Below are 17,627 nucleotides of genomic sequence, written 5' to 3' on the forward strand. Positions count from 1 at the left end.
TTAAAATTTCATTAATAACACACTCTCTATGTATATGTTTATATCTCTTAAATTTAAATGATAAAAAATAATTAAAAATAAAATCTAATAAAGCTTATGAATTTTAAAAACTTTATTATTTAAAACCATAAATCCATGTCAACTATTAAGCTTACAATTTTAATTTTTAATTTATTTATCATTAAACAATTTTTAAATTTAATAATTAAATTAAAAATCAGAATATAATAATTTTTTTAATATCTTTATTATTTAAAACCATAAATCTATTTATTGATTACGCTTACAATTTTAATTTTTAATTTATTTATCATTAATTTTTTTTCAAATTTATTAATTAAATTAAAAATCAGAATATAATAATTTTTTTTTTTAATTTAATTATTAAATTCAGAAAACTGTCTTTATCACAGACCCTTTTGGTGCCTGCATAGACACTTCAGACCATCTATGGGACCAATATCCGCAGCAGAAGATTTTCAACGATTTCCTTTGCGTGGGACAAAAGAAGGCGGCAAAATGGTTATTGCGGTCCAGCCGGGACGGGATTTGGATTTGTGGCCTTCCTTTCCCTGGTTTTTGTTGCGCGTACGGGTGAGGCCCACCCTGCCGTGCATCATGGTTTTCAAACATACAAATGCATACTCATTTTCTGCACCGCCTTTTCTGGGACTTTCTACCAAGCGCGGAGCACTAAATTCTGCGCTCTGCTCCTTTCCTCGAAGATATTGTTTTGCAGCGTTTGACAGCGACTCTTCTGCTTTATTTGAAAGACATTTTAACTTGTGAAACACGAGAAATCCTGTTCCATTGGTAAATTTTCGGAAAACTGAAACGTGTTAATAAGCTTTAAGAAAACGGGAATTAAAATAAAGAAAAAATAAGATCTTTCAATAATTCTCCTGTAACTCTCTGAATATTTAGCTGCGAAACTTTGTATAATTCGTATTTTAGGGCGCATTCGATATTTTGCTCGTTTCTTTTCTGTGAAATTTCTAGATGTACCGGCAGTACAACACGTGCATTGAAAAGTTCATATTGGATTTATGAATGGAATAGATAGGATCTTTAAGTTTACCACCTTCTAGTTGATTATCCTTGTTAAGATGGATACACATATGCATTCTCTTTCACAAGTTTGTGTTAGGTTATCAGCATCTTTGAAAAGTAAGGAGAAGTCACATTCATTAATTTGGATTCCCTTCAATTAATTGCTGCTCACCAGACATGTCGGACCATCGCACTCAAGACATTTTATCCATTTTGAGTCGGCTTGGGAATTTGGAAGTCAATTTGAGCAAGACTCCTGCTGGTTGAAACATACTTTGTTTCTCTTTCCGAGAAAACGAAATTTAGTCCTTCTAACCGTGAAAATTTCTGATAAGCTTCACACAAATTCTTTAACAGATCGTTGAGGACGAGTGCGCTGTAGCTTCACGTTGAAGGATTTTTTTTTAAGTTCGCAGTAATCTTTTCGACTTGGAATTCAGTGTTCAAGATTTTAAGTTCTTATGCCAGTAACCTTGAGCTTGTCAAAATCAGACAGTTAAGGCTTTTTATATAGCTTAGTTCAGAAAATGTCCTAGGACTGACGCTTGAGGCATCCCAGGTGAGTTTGCTCATGCTCTCGTTACTTTGTGCTGCCATTGACGCTTATTAGCATTGTTGCTAGCGATATTGCTCTTATATCTATCATGAAGCTTCTTAGCAGCTGTTCTACAAATCTGAAAGTTAGAAATAGGGATATTTATCATCTAGCTTCTTAGCAACTGTTCTGCAAATATGAAAGCTAGAAAGATATGGTCTGCTGTCTCGTAGACAATAAAATTCTTCTGTTCTATTATTGTTATTTGCTTAAAAAATTATATAGAAAGGTTCAATTATATTAAATAAATAAAGGGAGGTGCAAGCTAGCAAAGAAGGCAAAATAAAACGCCAATTTCAGAACTAAAAACATAGAACTATAGCTATCAAAGTACTGCAAGGAACAAGTTACCTCAGCACGAGCAGTAATCATCTATCAAAACATGCTAAAGTTTTATTCGCAGTCAGACCAAAACATGACAGAATTAGAACTTGATCTTCAAAGTGTATCATATACAAGAATTCCTCTTTTGAAAGTTTTCTTAGTATCTTGAAGTCGCATTCAACTCTTTATGAGTTTTTATTCCTGCTAATTTCAACATTTGAATTATCGTGTGTTTACTGTAGAATTGCTTTTTCCATTACGCACTTGAATTCTTGCATACATAGATTTATCTCAATATAATGAGCTTTTAGTTTGGAGAATAATTGTCGTGTTTCTTTGTTCTGTCGCATTTTGAGAAGCATGAAAGCAAGGGCAAGAAGAAATGGGGAGGTATGTTTTATGTGAAATTTAGGTTAATCATCAATGTCTCAAGTGGTTAGGGGTTCTATCTACATTTCTGCCAGATTATAGCTGGGGATTTTCAGGAAGAATTCCGTGACGCATATTGCCCTTGTCTGCAGCGCTTTTGGCCTTCCCTTGTGGTTAAAAAATGGTTAAATATCAAACCTAAAGGAGATGAGTTTAGTGCAGATGAACGAGATAACGAAAATGACTTTGATGATGATGGTATGCTCGATCCTTAGGGGCATTTTTGAGTTACCGTTTATTCGGTTCTATCTATTGCTTTCAACTTTTTGGAAGGAAATAGGGGGTGCTTGTTGCGAGTTCAAAATTTTGTTCAACCAAAAATGTTTGATAGTTTTGATTTGACAGATTCAAGCATTACGAGAAAGGAGGTTAGCAACTGTGACGATTGCAGCCAATCTGTTTTTAGCTGTAAAACTTCAGGTGAGCTTTAGGTTTTCCATTTCTGGCGTTTTTCTTCTATCTTGTTTTACAACATAGTTCTTGCTTTATGTATCATGTTGTATTCTATTGTAAAATCTCATTTCTGGATTTGAGCTGTTGGAAATAGTTTTGAAGATAAGTATAGACTTAATTCTTTAGCACAATTTTTAATCAGTTAGTACTAGAATGACTTTGTTGTGAACTAATTTTAGGATCATTTGATCCATTACTTGCTTCTATCTTGGGTTGTGTGAATTAAAGTGATTCCACCATGTTTATGGCTAAAAGTTTGCCCTTCTTGTGTTATTTCACAGCTTAAATCCTTTCCCAGTCTGAATTTCAGGAAAAAAAATCCCCACAAGAGGAATACATAAAAACATAAAATATATTACTATTTGCAGAAATTCATAAGTTGGAAAAGTTAATATATTTGTGCCCTTGCAAGGTCCTTTCCATATATCTGCCAGTCATATTGCTAGACTTTTGATACCGAAATGGTTTAGGGCTTCTGGTGATACGAGATATTTTCACATGAAGGTGGTTGATAGTCAAGTGAAGGTTTACTGTACAGATGAACAGAATTCTTTGTTCAGACTAATATGATTGTACGTTTTATGCAGGAACTTCATCAGATCCATTGTCGCGGAGGCTTAGGAGGGGCAAATCACAGACACTGCGAACACAGTACATAGACACTAAAGAGATAAAGTATGCTTCGTCCATTTATTTATCCTGATGCCTACACATGTTTGAGATTAGGTTCTAGTGTGAACAAAACTATGGTAGATTTATATCCTTTGCCGGAATTACACAGAATTTCAGTGGGCACTTGGAATGTTGCTGGTAGACTCCCGACATTTGATCTGGACATTGGAGAGTGGTTAGATATTAAAGAGCCAGCAGATGTATATGTTTTAGGGTATGCAATTTTTCTCTGGAACAAATTTCACTCTCTCAATAAATTTCCATACATATCTATATCTATATCTTTACACTTGTACATATAATGGCACTCAAGTGCATGCTAAAATGTTGCTGCTTAGGTGTATACAATGGATTTTGGCTGTGGAAAAAATGGGAAATGTTATCTCCGTGCTTGTATGGGGAGACCTAACCCTATTATTCTTATATCTTGATTTGATCTATTTTAACTTATATAAATAATTTAAATCTAAGAATTCTGTTACACAGAGAAAAATAATGCTTTATATCCTGAGATTGTTTCAAATTGTTTTTTTGATTTATGTGTTGGTTCTTGGTAATATATTTTAGTGAAATCAGTTTAAGTCAAAATTAGCGTTTTTTGCTGATCAAGTACACTTTACAAAAGCACAGATGGAACAGTCCAGAACCAATTTTTGAAGATCCTATATGCATTCAGCTTAATCGCTCAATATTTCATAATAGGTAATCTAGGCTGGGACTAAACACTTTTACATTCGATAAATCAATGCTATTATTTTCCGATTTTCCAAGGAATGGTTCTAAGTTCTCAAAGCAGCATACTTGCAAAAGTATGACCTTTGAACATCGTATAAAGCTTCATAAATCAAGGAGGATGCTGCCTTTGTTGACGTAATGGAGTTTGTACATGATTTACCTACAGCATATTGACTATAATGGCTGAGAAATAGGACATGCACATCAGTGAATCACAAAAGATAATTCTTTAGAACTACACTTGTTCTGGTATATCATAATAAAGAGTAGTTTTTTAAACTATATTTTTCTTGTGTAATGTAATAAAGGTTAGAGATATTTTTTCTTCTACCACATACATATTTTCTTGCTTTGACTACTGAACATTCAACCAATCTTTTTGTTACTTTTATTTGTTTATAGCTAATTATGTACCTGATATGAGCACAATCAAAGCAACAATTAATTTATATGCTCTTTCCGAGGAGATCTATTTAAAACATAGTTAGCTCTGGTGCTAGGAAGAAAACAAAAAATAAATTTGATCCCAAGTCACTCTTCAGGATCAAGAATCTCTAGCTTGACTTGAAGCTCGGTGAAACGATCAATATATATTATTCCACCCGTTGATCTAAATGTTGTTTGAGAGTTGAGTTAAACCCATCATGTCCACAGATTGTCTTGATACTCAACAATGTTGACCTTTTCTTCATGACATCTTTGAAGCTGTCTCATTGCGTGATATAATGATTAAGGCCATCTTTGTAGTCAACAACGACAAGCTTGTTTTTGATAATTTTGCAATCAATCTTGGGTAATTTCACCATATGAATTTTTAAACTTTAGATATTGTTAGCTACTGATCCCCATGCAAGTTTTGAAATATGCTTTAAGACGATGGAGCCAAGGGTGAAACTTCTCACCATTAAAGTTACTATTAAACCAAGGGATCTTGATATACATTTATTACATCATTTTTTACCCTATATGATTGTGTTGTTAGTACTGAGAGACTTTTTAAGACGGTGCCTTTATGCAAAATAATGCTTTGCTATTGTTTCGAAGACTACCTATCTTTTAGTGCTGCCATTAACAAACAGTTCCACAGTAGTGTTTCAACTTTCTATCATAAGCAGGTTCTTACGTGTTATGATGAGGGTCATATAATAGGTTGATTAGGTTTAACACAAGTTATTTTTTCCTTGATTCATTAAGTGCAGCAATAAGCATGGTTTCATATAGAATGCTTATCAATCTTATAATGATGCATTATTGCACAAATTTGTATCACTACCATTACAAAAATTTAGACCAATAGTTCTCAGCTTTATTGTGCTTCCAATAATAATATTTTTTGCAATAAATTGAGGGATACATCAAGCGTATGACTAGAGAAAATACCACAAAGGGACTCGTTTCCCCCTAAGCATAGGGAAACATCCCTGTGAGGATGCTTTCCTTGATCTAGGCTTCACTCATAATCAAGAATGATCTATTTAATATGATGTCAAGTCTTATTATAATTGTAGCGTCTTGAAGTCAACTTTTCATCTTGATGATGACTCATCATCTGCAACTTGTAAGTATCACAAACTGATCAGATTTCTTTGCAGGCTGTGAGGATTTGCACGTCAATGTTTTGCACAACATAGTTCTCAGTCTAACCATCAGCATGTGGTAGATATGTGCAAATTTGTCTTCACGGCCCTTAATTTTGCACCCCTAGCTCCATAATACACCTATCTATTCTCATACACAATTTGGGTCAACTTGATAAGTGCAATGATCCAAAATTGCACATATCTACCACATGCTGATGGTTAGACTGAGAATTAACTAAGGAATAAGAAATGACTTGTTTTTTCAAAATTTGGAAATGTGCAACTACTTGTTGCATAGCAATAGACAAATTTGCTGCTTGGTGAAAGTGGAAAAAATGTCAAGAAAAACAGGTGAATGCATAAATGCCACAATGAAAGAAATACTATTGAAAGAAGAGAAATGCCATGGCACCAGCAACAAACGGGACAAGAATAGTCAGGAAGTTTGACACTCTATTTTGATGTAGGAGGCTTCTAGTGGATGGGAGACGTTGGGTCTCAAAAACACTGCTCCACTTCCTAGAACCAAATCTCACTCACAAGGCCAGGTTTGTTGTCATATAAGTGAAATCAGCTCATCAATAGACCATGGAGCGTATGGCCAACTCTACGAGAATGGGTTAGATCTCCTATGCTTGAAGCTTAGCTTAGATTCAGGATGGTATTCCCAAGGGTGCTCACATAAAATACACAATCATTAAACAATTACAACCAAACCCAACTTGATGTCTTTGTCCCAAAGATTGTCGCTGGACCAAGAACCATTGGCTCCCATGACCTCCATACAGCTGATATGACTATGTGTAAATAACCCGCACAAAATAGATTCATTAATTCTTCTCTAAAGATAAAACCTTGATAGTGATACGAGGTTATGTACACACCAAACTACTTGCTAAACTGCTGATTAATGCTTTAATGCTTTGTTTGAATGATTTGAGATTGGTGAATGCTCTCAAACCAATACCTATTCGTAGTGGAGGAAATGTGACTCTACAAAAGGAAGATGGAAGAATAGGTTAAGTAGGTGGTAAAGAAGATGGATTAAAGATAGATCATAGGTTGAGTAGGTGCTAAATTGTGAATAAGATCATACTTTGCTTGGGATTGAGAAAGCAGATCAAAACCATTTGGAAGAATAGGTTGAGTAGGTGGTAAAGAAGTGGGTTGATAAACATTTTGTCCGTTTCTTTGAGTTTTATAAGTATGGGATACTGTTTTGTAAGAAGGAGCCTTAGATTGTGTGTATGTTGTAAAAAGATCTTGTGAGTCATTTTCAAAAGTAACACCACAAATAGAATGGATTCTCTTTGGAGAAAGACTAGCCGCAGTCACATAAATGATCAATCTCTTTGGCCTTCTAGGGGAAGCGGAGACTACAATCACACTCATAGACTCATTACAACTTGTAGAAGAATTAGTGGAAGGAATGTGCTCGACATCGACTTGTGGGGGATGAGAGTTGAGATGAGATTCCTCATTCACTAACTCATCATCTCTAGAAGAGTGTGCATTGGAATGAAGAGATGATAGAGTAACAGTAAGAAAAGTATCAATGATATCATCCTCTTGCAACAAAATATCTTTTGAAACATAAGGAATTTTACGAGAGGGATCAAAGACAGAGTGACACAGGAACAACTATGTCACCATCACATTCATGAAAAGGAAGATCATTAGTACTTTGAATAAAACTAGAAACCTAATTAATAAAAGAAGATAATAACCCCCCCAAGGGTGGGCCAAAATCAACTTTGACGGGGCCGCCAAAGGGAACCCTAGACTGGCTGGTTGTGGGGGTGTTGCGAGATCATTATGGCAATTTTGTTTCAGCGGTGGTGCTTCCCTTGGGCATTCAAACCAACCATATTGCTGAAGACATAGGGGCCTATCAAAGCTCAATTCTTGCTAAAAATCACAACTTTAGTTATGTTTGGGTGGAAGGGGATTCAAAAAATATTATTAACTACCCAATGGGTACCTCTAAGCCATCTTGGAATGTTGAAATGTGGATTTTAAAAGATAAGGATATAATTAAAACTTTTGATAAATGCATTATATCCCATGTGTATAGACAAGCTAATGTGGCAGCAGACTATCTTGCTAATAAAGGGGTCACGAGTAAGAGCCAGTTGAGTTAGACCAATGGTGGTAGGTTGGACTCGGATTTTGTGATGCATTTGCTTCATGACCGAAGCCGAGGGAGTAACATTAATGATGACCCGGGCTATAATGACTCAGAGTGAATCTAGAAAGATCAAAACCTTTCCGATTATGGCAGGTGGCAAGAGAGTACATAATACTAAGTGCAATTTCATCCTGCACGTTTTGTGGGTGATTATTGGCATTCTTTGGGCTCTGTCTTTTCAGGTGTTAATTTAACCAATTTGAATATAATCAGACTATGTATAAACAATAACAGTAATAAAACACAAGACACAAGAATAGTAACAACAACAAAACACAAGACACCAATACCCTAGGAAAACCTCCCTCCTGGAGGTGAAAAACCCAGCCTTTAAATGTGCTATGTATTATCTCTGTAGACGTATAAAAATGACCATATTCCTGAATGAATATTTTATGTTCATTTCTCTATTTAATTAAATCCAATTTAATTAAATTATCCACATTCTTCTATTTAATTAAATAAGTTACTCAATTTATTTAAATTAAATTCACTATACCCATTTAATGAATAAATCATTTTATTCAATTAAATCCCCCTAGCCACTTTTAATTAAATTCAAATTTAATTAAATAGTTATCCTAAATTGAATAAATCAAATTTATTTAATTACAACCAAATTGAATGAAAATCAAATAATTCAATTAAAACCTATTATCCCCCATCCACTTGCAAAATCCCAAACCCCTTCCTAATCCCTTCTAGAATCTTCTAAACACTTCTAATTAACCTAACCCTCCTCTAAATTTTGTCACATCCCTAAGCAAAGGGAGGTCACTTCTCAAATGGCCCAAAGTCTTGAATAACCATTGAAGGTTTTCAACCTTCAACCACCAAAACCCCCAAAGTCTTTGAAAACCATTGAAGGTTTTCAACCTTCAACCACCAAAACCCCCAAAGTCTTTGAAAACCATTGAAGGCTTCCAACCTTCAACCACCAAAACCCCCAAAGTCTCCAATAACCATTAATGGTTAAAACATTTGTTTTGACTCAACCTCTACCCAACCCAAGGGTCTCATCAGGTCATTAATACTTTGACCATGATTATCTCTTAATCATTTGCACAAAGGTTTATCTTTGGATTAGATCCTAATTCATTGGGTAAACCTAACTTAGACTTGACCCTTAGCCTTTAGATAACCATGAGGTCTTCTCAGGCCTTTAATGCCTCCAACCTCTTCTTTCAACCCAATCCTGTGTTGACATTTGTCACCATATCATTGGTGTCAATTATGCACATGGATTCCCAACTTTCAAACTTGGCCCTTGATTGAAACTTTCAATCCTGACCATCCATTGCCCTATTTGTGCTATAAATAGAGCTCTCATTCCTCCATTTTTAACAATCATCTTTCAAATTTGAAGCATCACACTTATGCCCAAATTGTTTCAAGCTTTCATATCATTTTATGCTCATCATTTAGCCTCTCTTTTAGATCATAAATTAGACTAAATATGCATGCTAGAGTATTTTCTTTATCATTTTAGTTCAATCATAGATTAAATATATCATGCTAGGATAGTATTCATACTAACCTCGTTATCTTATCATCTAGATTATTGCATTTTAGCATCACATCTAGCTTATAACACATCTCATACTAAAATTAGTTAAAAATCTCTCTCGTTCTCATATTTGTCATCCCTAAACCATTTTGCTCAGTAATCTGAGAGCAAAACATTGGTTTGAGGGACATTGTGAGATAGAGAACCATGGGACCCTCCTTGGGAAGCTGAGTAACGCATCGTTACTCCATAGCTTGCATCAAGAAGTCCTGTGTGTGTGTGTGGATTGGTAATTTTCTATAATATTTTCACATATTTAGTTTTATCAGCCCACTTTTCCCGCATACATTTCTGGCGCCCACCGTGGGGCTAGACCCCATATAACAAATCGTTTTTTCAAATTGATCACTTTTGCAGGTCCGCGGGAAACAGGAATCAGCGCGTCGAAAACATACAGTAGCGCATTCGCCTAACAGTCTAGCGCTTCTAGCCTACTGTTTAGCGCGTGGGCTCTTTGTTTTAGCGCGTGAAGTCCATTTCTTAGCGCATGATTTTGTTTAACAATTTTTCCTGTAGGCCTCAACGCGGGATAAAAACAGAGTAGCGCATCCGCCTAACAGTCTAGCGCTTCTAGCCTACTATTTAGCGCGTGGGCTCTCTTCTTTAGCGCGTGAAAACCATTTCTTAGCGCATGATTTTGTTTAAAATTTTTTTTTCCTGTAGGTCTCGATGCGGGAAAAATGAATTAGCGCTTTCAACTCACTATTTAGCGCATCAAAGAAAAATAATAGCGCATCCAGCTCCCTGTTTAGCGCTTACAGTCTACAAACTAGCGCGTGGAAACATTTTTATAGCGCATAACTCCCTGTAACACTTTTCCTGTAGGTCTCGACGCGGGTAAAACACTGTTTAGCGCATCTAGTAAACAGAGTAGCGCATCCAATCCACTATTCAGCGCGTGGAGACCATCATCTAGCGCGTGCGGTTCAAACATTAGCGCATCAAAATTCAAAAATTTTCCTGCAGGTCTCAGCAAAACCACAGAACAGCGCTTCTAACTTGCAGAATAGCGCATTCATTGAATAGTGTAGCGCATCAAGAAAACAGCTTAGCGCATTGGGGGCACATAATAGCGCGTGGGTGCTTTTTCTTAGCGCATCCGTGCAATACTTTAGCGCATAGAGTTGGCAGAGCCAAAAATTTATGGCAGAGTCAAAAATTAGGCTTGTGGGAGGCATAATATATATGGAATATAACATTTAAGTATAAGTACTTATACTTTAAGTTATATTCCATATATACTTTCAGGATGTTTGAGAGGGGTTTCAGACCTCTAGGAGTTGTAATGCAAAATCTAGTTTTTGGAAGATCTTCCAAATTTCAGACTTAGACAAATTTCAGGGCATTTCAGGATCAAAATTGTAAAATTTGTAACCAAGATCAGAATTTAGGCTTGTGTAAGCCCACACTAACATTTGATCACTGACTGTGTGTAGGTTCTAATATTTTTTGTGTAGGGGAAGGAGCAAGTTTAGAGGGTTTAAGTCTCTTTTTTTTTTTTTTTTTTTTTACTTTCTTTCAACAAAAGTTGGTTAAAAAGAATTCACTCTCATTTTTTGCACAAGTTAAAATAAACCTCATCATTTCATTTGGATGCATAAAATGAACTTCATGCCTTCCTTTTTGGTGTTTTAAAAGAAAATTCATCTTTCTTTATTGCATGGTAAAAAGAACAACAAAGCAAACCTTTCATTCCTGCAAGTTAGAAAAAAACACTTCATTTTGGAAGCTGTAAAAAGAACCAACAATCTTTACTTTGGCAAAAGTTTTAAAAAGAACCTCACCATCCTTTGGTGTTTAAAAGGATTCACTTCATTTTGCAAAGTAAAAGAACCTCATCTTCATTTTGTGCAAAGCAAAGAGGGAAAGTTTTTCCCTATCGACTTTAATTTTGTTGACCAAACATCACGATTTACTTTGTTGACCAGGCTTGTTTTACAAAAGTTTTGAAAATACACACTTTGCTATGAAGGGTTAAAAAGAACATCATGCTTGTTGGAGCAACATCTCCAAATAGAAGTTAGCAAATCATTGTCTTGAAGGCTAAAAAGAACAACTTGATTGCCTTGTCTCGAAAGTGGAAGGTATATGCTCTCCCCATAACTGGGTGACCAAAAACCCAAACCACTCTTAAGCTTTCTGTACTTCAAGCATTTAAATCCTTTAGCAGGCCTGCCTTCCCGAGGAGTTGCAATCAACTCTTAAAGCCATTTATGGCCGGTGTGAAGGGAACGACCTAAGTGGGGAATGACTTTGAAGCCAAGTGTTCCAACCCACTATAATCAAATGTGGAAAGTGACGAAAGTCCTTTTCAACGGTTGCGCGCAGCGATTAGCCTTCCCCCAGTATCCCTGAGATACGTAAAGCCTTTGTTCTAAAGGTTGGGAAGCCGCCTGAGGGAGTTTATCACTGACGGCCGAACGGGAAGCCTGATTACGAACTTTAGCATTAGAAACTTTGAGCTGAGTCAGTTGCCAAACATTGGCAATATCATAGTGCAAGGGTGGGGAAGAATCCGCCCCCAAGATTACTCACCATATATCTCCCAAGATAACTACTCAACTGTGAAGCGATTCACTTTGAGTTAATTTCTGGCAAAAGGCAAAAAAACGGGCGCCCCCTAGGGGGTGACACGGCTATTTGAGCTGACGGAGTATCGAGACTAGTGGGCTATGATATTGTCAATGACTTTTGAATAAAGAGTCTATCTGATGTGTCTTTTGTTGTAAATCAAACCAGTGATAACATCGAGGATTTGAACACATCCTCAAACGAATATACACTCAATGTTTAGCATTAGGATGATCATTGTCTTCATGTGTGCTATGTATTCTTGTCACAAATGCTAAAATATCTTGTAAAATATCTAAACAATCAAACTCAAAAGTCAGTTCAAACAAGGAAGAATCATAAAGTGGAGAAGATTTCCATATCCAACAAAACATCTTTTGAGATGGTTATCAACATTTCAACTATCTTTAGGAAAGACTTTCATCCAACAAGATTCGAGGAAAGCACAAACTCAAATGATCCTACTCCAAGTCAAGATCAAGATCAAGGAATCTCTTCATCCTCCAAATCTATCTTAGGTCCTTTCATTCCACAATCAAACTCTCCATCCCTTTCTTCCATCTTGGGTCCTTACTTCCCTCCATCCACAAATCCATCACCTCAAATGATCCATAAGAAAGATCAACGAGGAGCACATCTTTGAAATTCTTTCAATCCTCTATCTAAACATCTTTCCAAAACTATTCTTCTATCATTTCCTCTATCTATTTTGGGTCCTTTTGTCCCAAAATTCAATTTTCCTCCATCTCTTCATTACTTCTCAAGTACCAACACTCATCTTGAAAACATTTCTATCTATCCTCGCACAAATCTTCAAAACATTCTATCTATTATCCAACACCTCTTTCCATCCCTATCATTCAATCCTTCGCATAAAATCCTTCATCTGTGAAATAGGCATTTGTGTCATTTTGTCACATACTTGCCCATGCTCGAATCCAATGTTCAGTCCTTTTCCTAGATATCTATTCATGAAATGCTTTAGAATCCGAGGTTGTTCCTCTTTAACATTTTCTTTTGGTTGGGATACACACTCAATCCAGAAAAGAACCACTTATCGTATCTTGGTAGTGACATCTTTTGATTACTATATCTCATACACTTAATCGATTGCTCTAAATCATCGTGATCTCTTAAATTGAAGACATGGCTAGTGAAAAATCTAACATCTTGCTTCAGCGCCACTGTAATTATCAGACCCATGTAAGTTTCATCACTTACAAGCCAATGCAAGAAAAATAAAGAGAAAAAAAGAAATATCAAAAGCATGAGCAAGAAAATGAATATCAAGAAAAGCAAAATGCAATGAAATGCAATATCAAAATGATTGGCTATGGGAACATGCAAGTAACTCCATCGAGGCTATGGACGCCTGGCTGGCAATGGAGCAATATTTGTGAGATTACAGTGATAACCTCGTCGGGGCTATGGACGCTCGCTGGCAGCGAGGCTCTATCCAGGATGCTTTTGAAGTCAAGGTAACTCATGTAGCTCGCCATGTTGGATTCTGAAGATTACAATGATCATATGAGCCAGAATGAACCCACTTGCACACACATGGGTAATCAAAGACTAAGTACCTTGATCCAGTTTGAGATTCTTATTCCCTTTTGAGTCTGCTTCCTAGTTGCTAGAAATGTTCAGTTGAATTTTCCAGAGGCTCTAAGTGTGGGTTGGGTCTCTATCTTTGAAAAGTTCGAGAACACTTATTCAGATGGTGCTAAATACTATGACAATCTTACATATCACCTTTTTGCAAATGGAAACCTCTATGCTTGGGGGCAAAGTTCATCTACTCTATTCTTCCTACGATATCTCCCAAATCTTCTAATCCATATCCCTTATCCTATATATTCATTTCTTCTATCATCCGATTCTTTCTACAATCTTGCTTCACCTCATCCATATCCTCTAATCCATATCCCTCATCCTATCTATTCATTTCTTCTATCATCCAATTCTTTCTACAATCTTGCTTCACTCTAATCCATATTTATCTATCATATCTATTCATTGCTTCCATCATCCAGTGCTATCTATATCCTATCTCTATCCATATCCCCTTTTTCATCCTTGATCTTGATCAAAACTATGGACAACAAATCTATTTCCACCTCAATGGTTCAGTCATCCATTCATCCATTCCTTGTCTTGATATACATTGGGGCAACCAAATACATCTTTCTTCTAATCCAAAAACTCAAAAAAATCAAAATATCCAAAAAATCAAAAAAATCAAATATCCAAAAACTCAAAAAAATCAAAAATCCAAAAACTCAAAAAAATCAAAATATCCAAAAACTCAAAAAGAGTCAAATATCCAAAAACTCAAAAAAATCAAAATATCCAAAAAACTCAAAAAAAATCAAAATATCCAAAAACTCAAAAAAATCAAAATATCCAAAAACCAAAAATCAACAAAATCAAAAAAATAAAAAAAATAATAAAAAATAAAAAAAATCAAAGCATGTACACATGGACCATCCATCAAATCAGATCAACAACAGGAAAACTCTCAACGTCTACAATCAAACTTATCACATGTCTTGTTAATCAATTCATTACTTGAAATCAACATCAACATCAAACATGTCTTATACAGGGATAGGTACACTCGAAACCAGACAGATCGATCTTATACGGGGTACTCACTCTTTGAATCTAGACATTCCTATCAATCATCAAGTCTTGATAATCAATCCATCCATCAACATCATTTTTCATCAAAGCAGAGTGACAAACAAACCATTAAAACTATTTCTCGAGCTAAATTTGTGCCAAAACAAAAGTTGTCTGAATCCTAAACGAATCGAGCAATAGAGGATGTCTCTCCTATTATAATCCGAAAAATTTTCATCATCAGTATCAATCAAATCCTTTACCATCTTACAGATTTTTATCTCAAAAACACTTGTTTAAAATTTTTAAATTGTCAAATCTAGTTTCCAGATCGGGAGGCTTTTATCCATATCATTTGACACGCTTTATCCTGAAGGGACAGCTAAACCTTCACTCTGATAGAGTAAGATTTGAAATTTTCAAAAACAAGAATCAACTGAATCCAAACCAATCAAAGGAAACCATTGATCACTCATGCATGACTAATCCCCTTATTCTGAGAAGAAAGAACCTCTATCGTAACATCACGTTGAAGAAACAACAACTTAGTTTTTCCAAATTCATCAAGAGAAATAAATTTTTATACATCAATCATCAACCAAATCATAACAATGACATCAATCAGTATGACTACTAGATTTTGTTCTAGTTAGCCTTATCTTTATCAATTGATGGAAATACATGTTTGACAAATCATATTGTACATATCATATCCACCCATCTGAGACATCACCAGAAATTCACAAATGCTTATCAATCTTGGACATACTTAGTGTAGTCATTGTCCTTGGTTTATCTGAAACAATTATCCAAATAATATCCCACCATGGCTTGGTGATCAATATACATATCCATATCAAAGTAGTATCAACAACAAGGGGCAAAATCCTGACCTCGCTTGGGGCATTTCGCCTTCAAGATTTTCAACATCAGACCAAACACGTAGTAAGACAACAAGGATCAAAACAACCAACAAATGCCAAACAACAATGCGAGAAGGCTAAACATCATGAACTTGAACTGATTTCAACTGAACAAAGATCTATTTTGCAAGATGTTTTAATTGACAAAAATACATTTCCAATAGCATGCATGATTACTTATGGTTGTTAATTTTTGCTTATCATATCTCCTGAGCACCTCCAGGATGTCTTACGACTAGAGAAGCAAGGAAGGAATGTGATGTTTTATTTGTCTTCTATCTGTGAGTGAAGTCTTTTACCATGCAAATTTGTCCTATGAAGAAATCCGGTGGCATATCGCTGAGGACATTTCAGATTTGTATGGGACAAAGGTTAACTCTTGTATGTTTACGCAATATGCACTCAGGTTGTCCTGGTTCAATTATACCTTGATGCTTGTGCTATCTTGCAAAATCAAATATCATGTAAATTTTTCTCAGGTCATTATGGTTCAATTATACCATTATGCTTGTATAAATTTTCAACATATCCTAAAAAAAATCAATGCTCAGTGATGATATTTACAAAGAAAGCAAATGAATGGTTCTATCGGATGGCAAATACAGAACGAGAGATGCTCCAAAAACAATTAGTTGCATATCATTTTACAATTAGTTGCATATCATTTTACAATTAGTTGCATATCATATCATACATCTCATTTTCAAAATATCATTCATCATTCATCATTGCATCCCTCGCATGCATATCTATCACATCATCATGGAATCTTTCTTCACTTTCATATCTCTATCATTCTTCCAAACTATCTTCTATCATTCTTCTAAACTATCTTCATCATTCTTCCAAACTATCTTCTATCATTCTTCCAAACTATCTTCTATCATTCTTCTAAACTATCTTCATCATTCTTCCAAACTATCTTCTATCCTCCTTCCAAAATATCTTCTATCATGTCTTATACAGGCAGTATCATTCTTGCAACTAGATGCTAAATCATCCATGTCTTATACAGGCGATATCATTCCTAAACCCAGATGATCGATCATCCATGTCTTATACAGGAGGTGTCATACCTAAAACAAGACTTGCTCTCATTCCAATCAATCTAATCAATCTTATCAAACCCATGCATGCCATCACTATCTACTCTTCCATCTTTCAAACAACATTCTTCTTCTTTCGAGAGATCATTCATGCTTTGTGTGCACGAACGATCTCCCGAGGGGGCATTATCATATCAAATCACAAAACATATCCAATATCAGTTTTCCACATCAACACAAAGATATCAAAATAAAACTTACATCAAAAACATGAAACAAATCTGCTCATCTACAATCAAAGTTCAAAAACCTATCATTTCATATCAACTTTTCAAACAACTCAAGTTCTCAAAAACCATATCAAAACTTGTAAAACAACTCAAGTACCACAATCACAAACTTGTAAAACAACTCAAGTTTCCCACCCATATCAGCTTGTAACACAACTCAAGTTTCCAACCCATATCGGCTTGTAAAACAACTCAGGCTTTCATACACATTGAACTTGAAACAGACAACGCAAATACATCAGTTTCTGATCAAAACAACAGCTTGATAATCTATACATAACTTGAAATATCTCACATCAAAACAAGTTATACCGACACTCATATTGGACAACTACATAAAATCATGACAGCACGACACAAATATCGAATCTGGGGCATCACACATCAAATATCGAATCTGGGGCATCACCATCAAATATCAAATCTGGGGCATCATCACCATCAAATCTCGAATCTGGGGGATCACATCAAATCTGGGGCACAACTGGCAAATCAAAAGAGCGACAAAAAAATTGCATTTAATCATAAAATACAAAAACACATCATTTTCTTTGAATTAACATGTGCACACACGTCACTTCAAAG

The 17,627-nt window shown here is 35.4% G+C and overlaps 1 protein-coding gene across 5 annotated transcripts in view; it reads left to right on the forward strand.

Moving 5' to 3' along the window:
- The first annotated feature begins 467 nt into the window (after window positions 1-467).
- LOC131040987 (type I inositol polyphosphate 5-phosphatase 2) overlaps window positions 468-17,627 on the forward strand; it is a 121,960-nt gene continuing 104,800 nt past the window's right edge. Inside the window, exons 1-6 of one of the 5 annotated variants that reach the window (XM_059219825.1) lie at window positions 468-813; window positions 2,329-2,359; window positions 2,491-2,596; window positions 2,744-2,818; window positions 3,439-3,526; window positions 3,633-3,737. In XM_059219825.1, coding sequence (XP_059075808.1) covers window positions 2,330-2,359; window positions 2,491-2,596; window positions 2,744-2,818; window positions 3,439-3,526; window positions 3,633-3,737 — 404 coding nt within the window. In that variant the 5' untranslated portion in view covers window positions 468-813; window position 2,329. Of the gene's footprint in view, window positions 814-855; window positions 1,610-2,325; window positions 2,360-2,490; window positions 2,597-2,743; window positions 2,819-3,438; window positions 3,527-3,632; window positions 3,738-17,627 lie in introns of those variants that run through there. The other 4 variants (XM_059219827.1, XM_057973960.2, XM_059219826.1 and 1 more) reach the window with 4 other exon arrangements.

This window comes from Cryptomeria japonica, chromosome 4 (genome assembly GCF_030272615.1).
Source record: "Cryptomeria japonica chromosome 4, Sugi_1.0, whole genome shotgun sequence".
In the NCBI taxonomy this organism is placed as follows: Eukaryota; Viridiplantae; Streptophyta; class Pinopsida; order Cupressales; family Cupressaceae; genus Cryptomeria; species Cryptomeria japonica.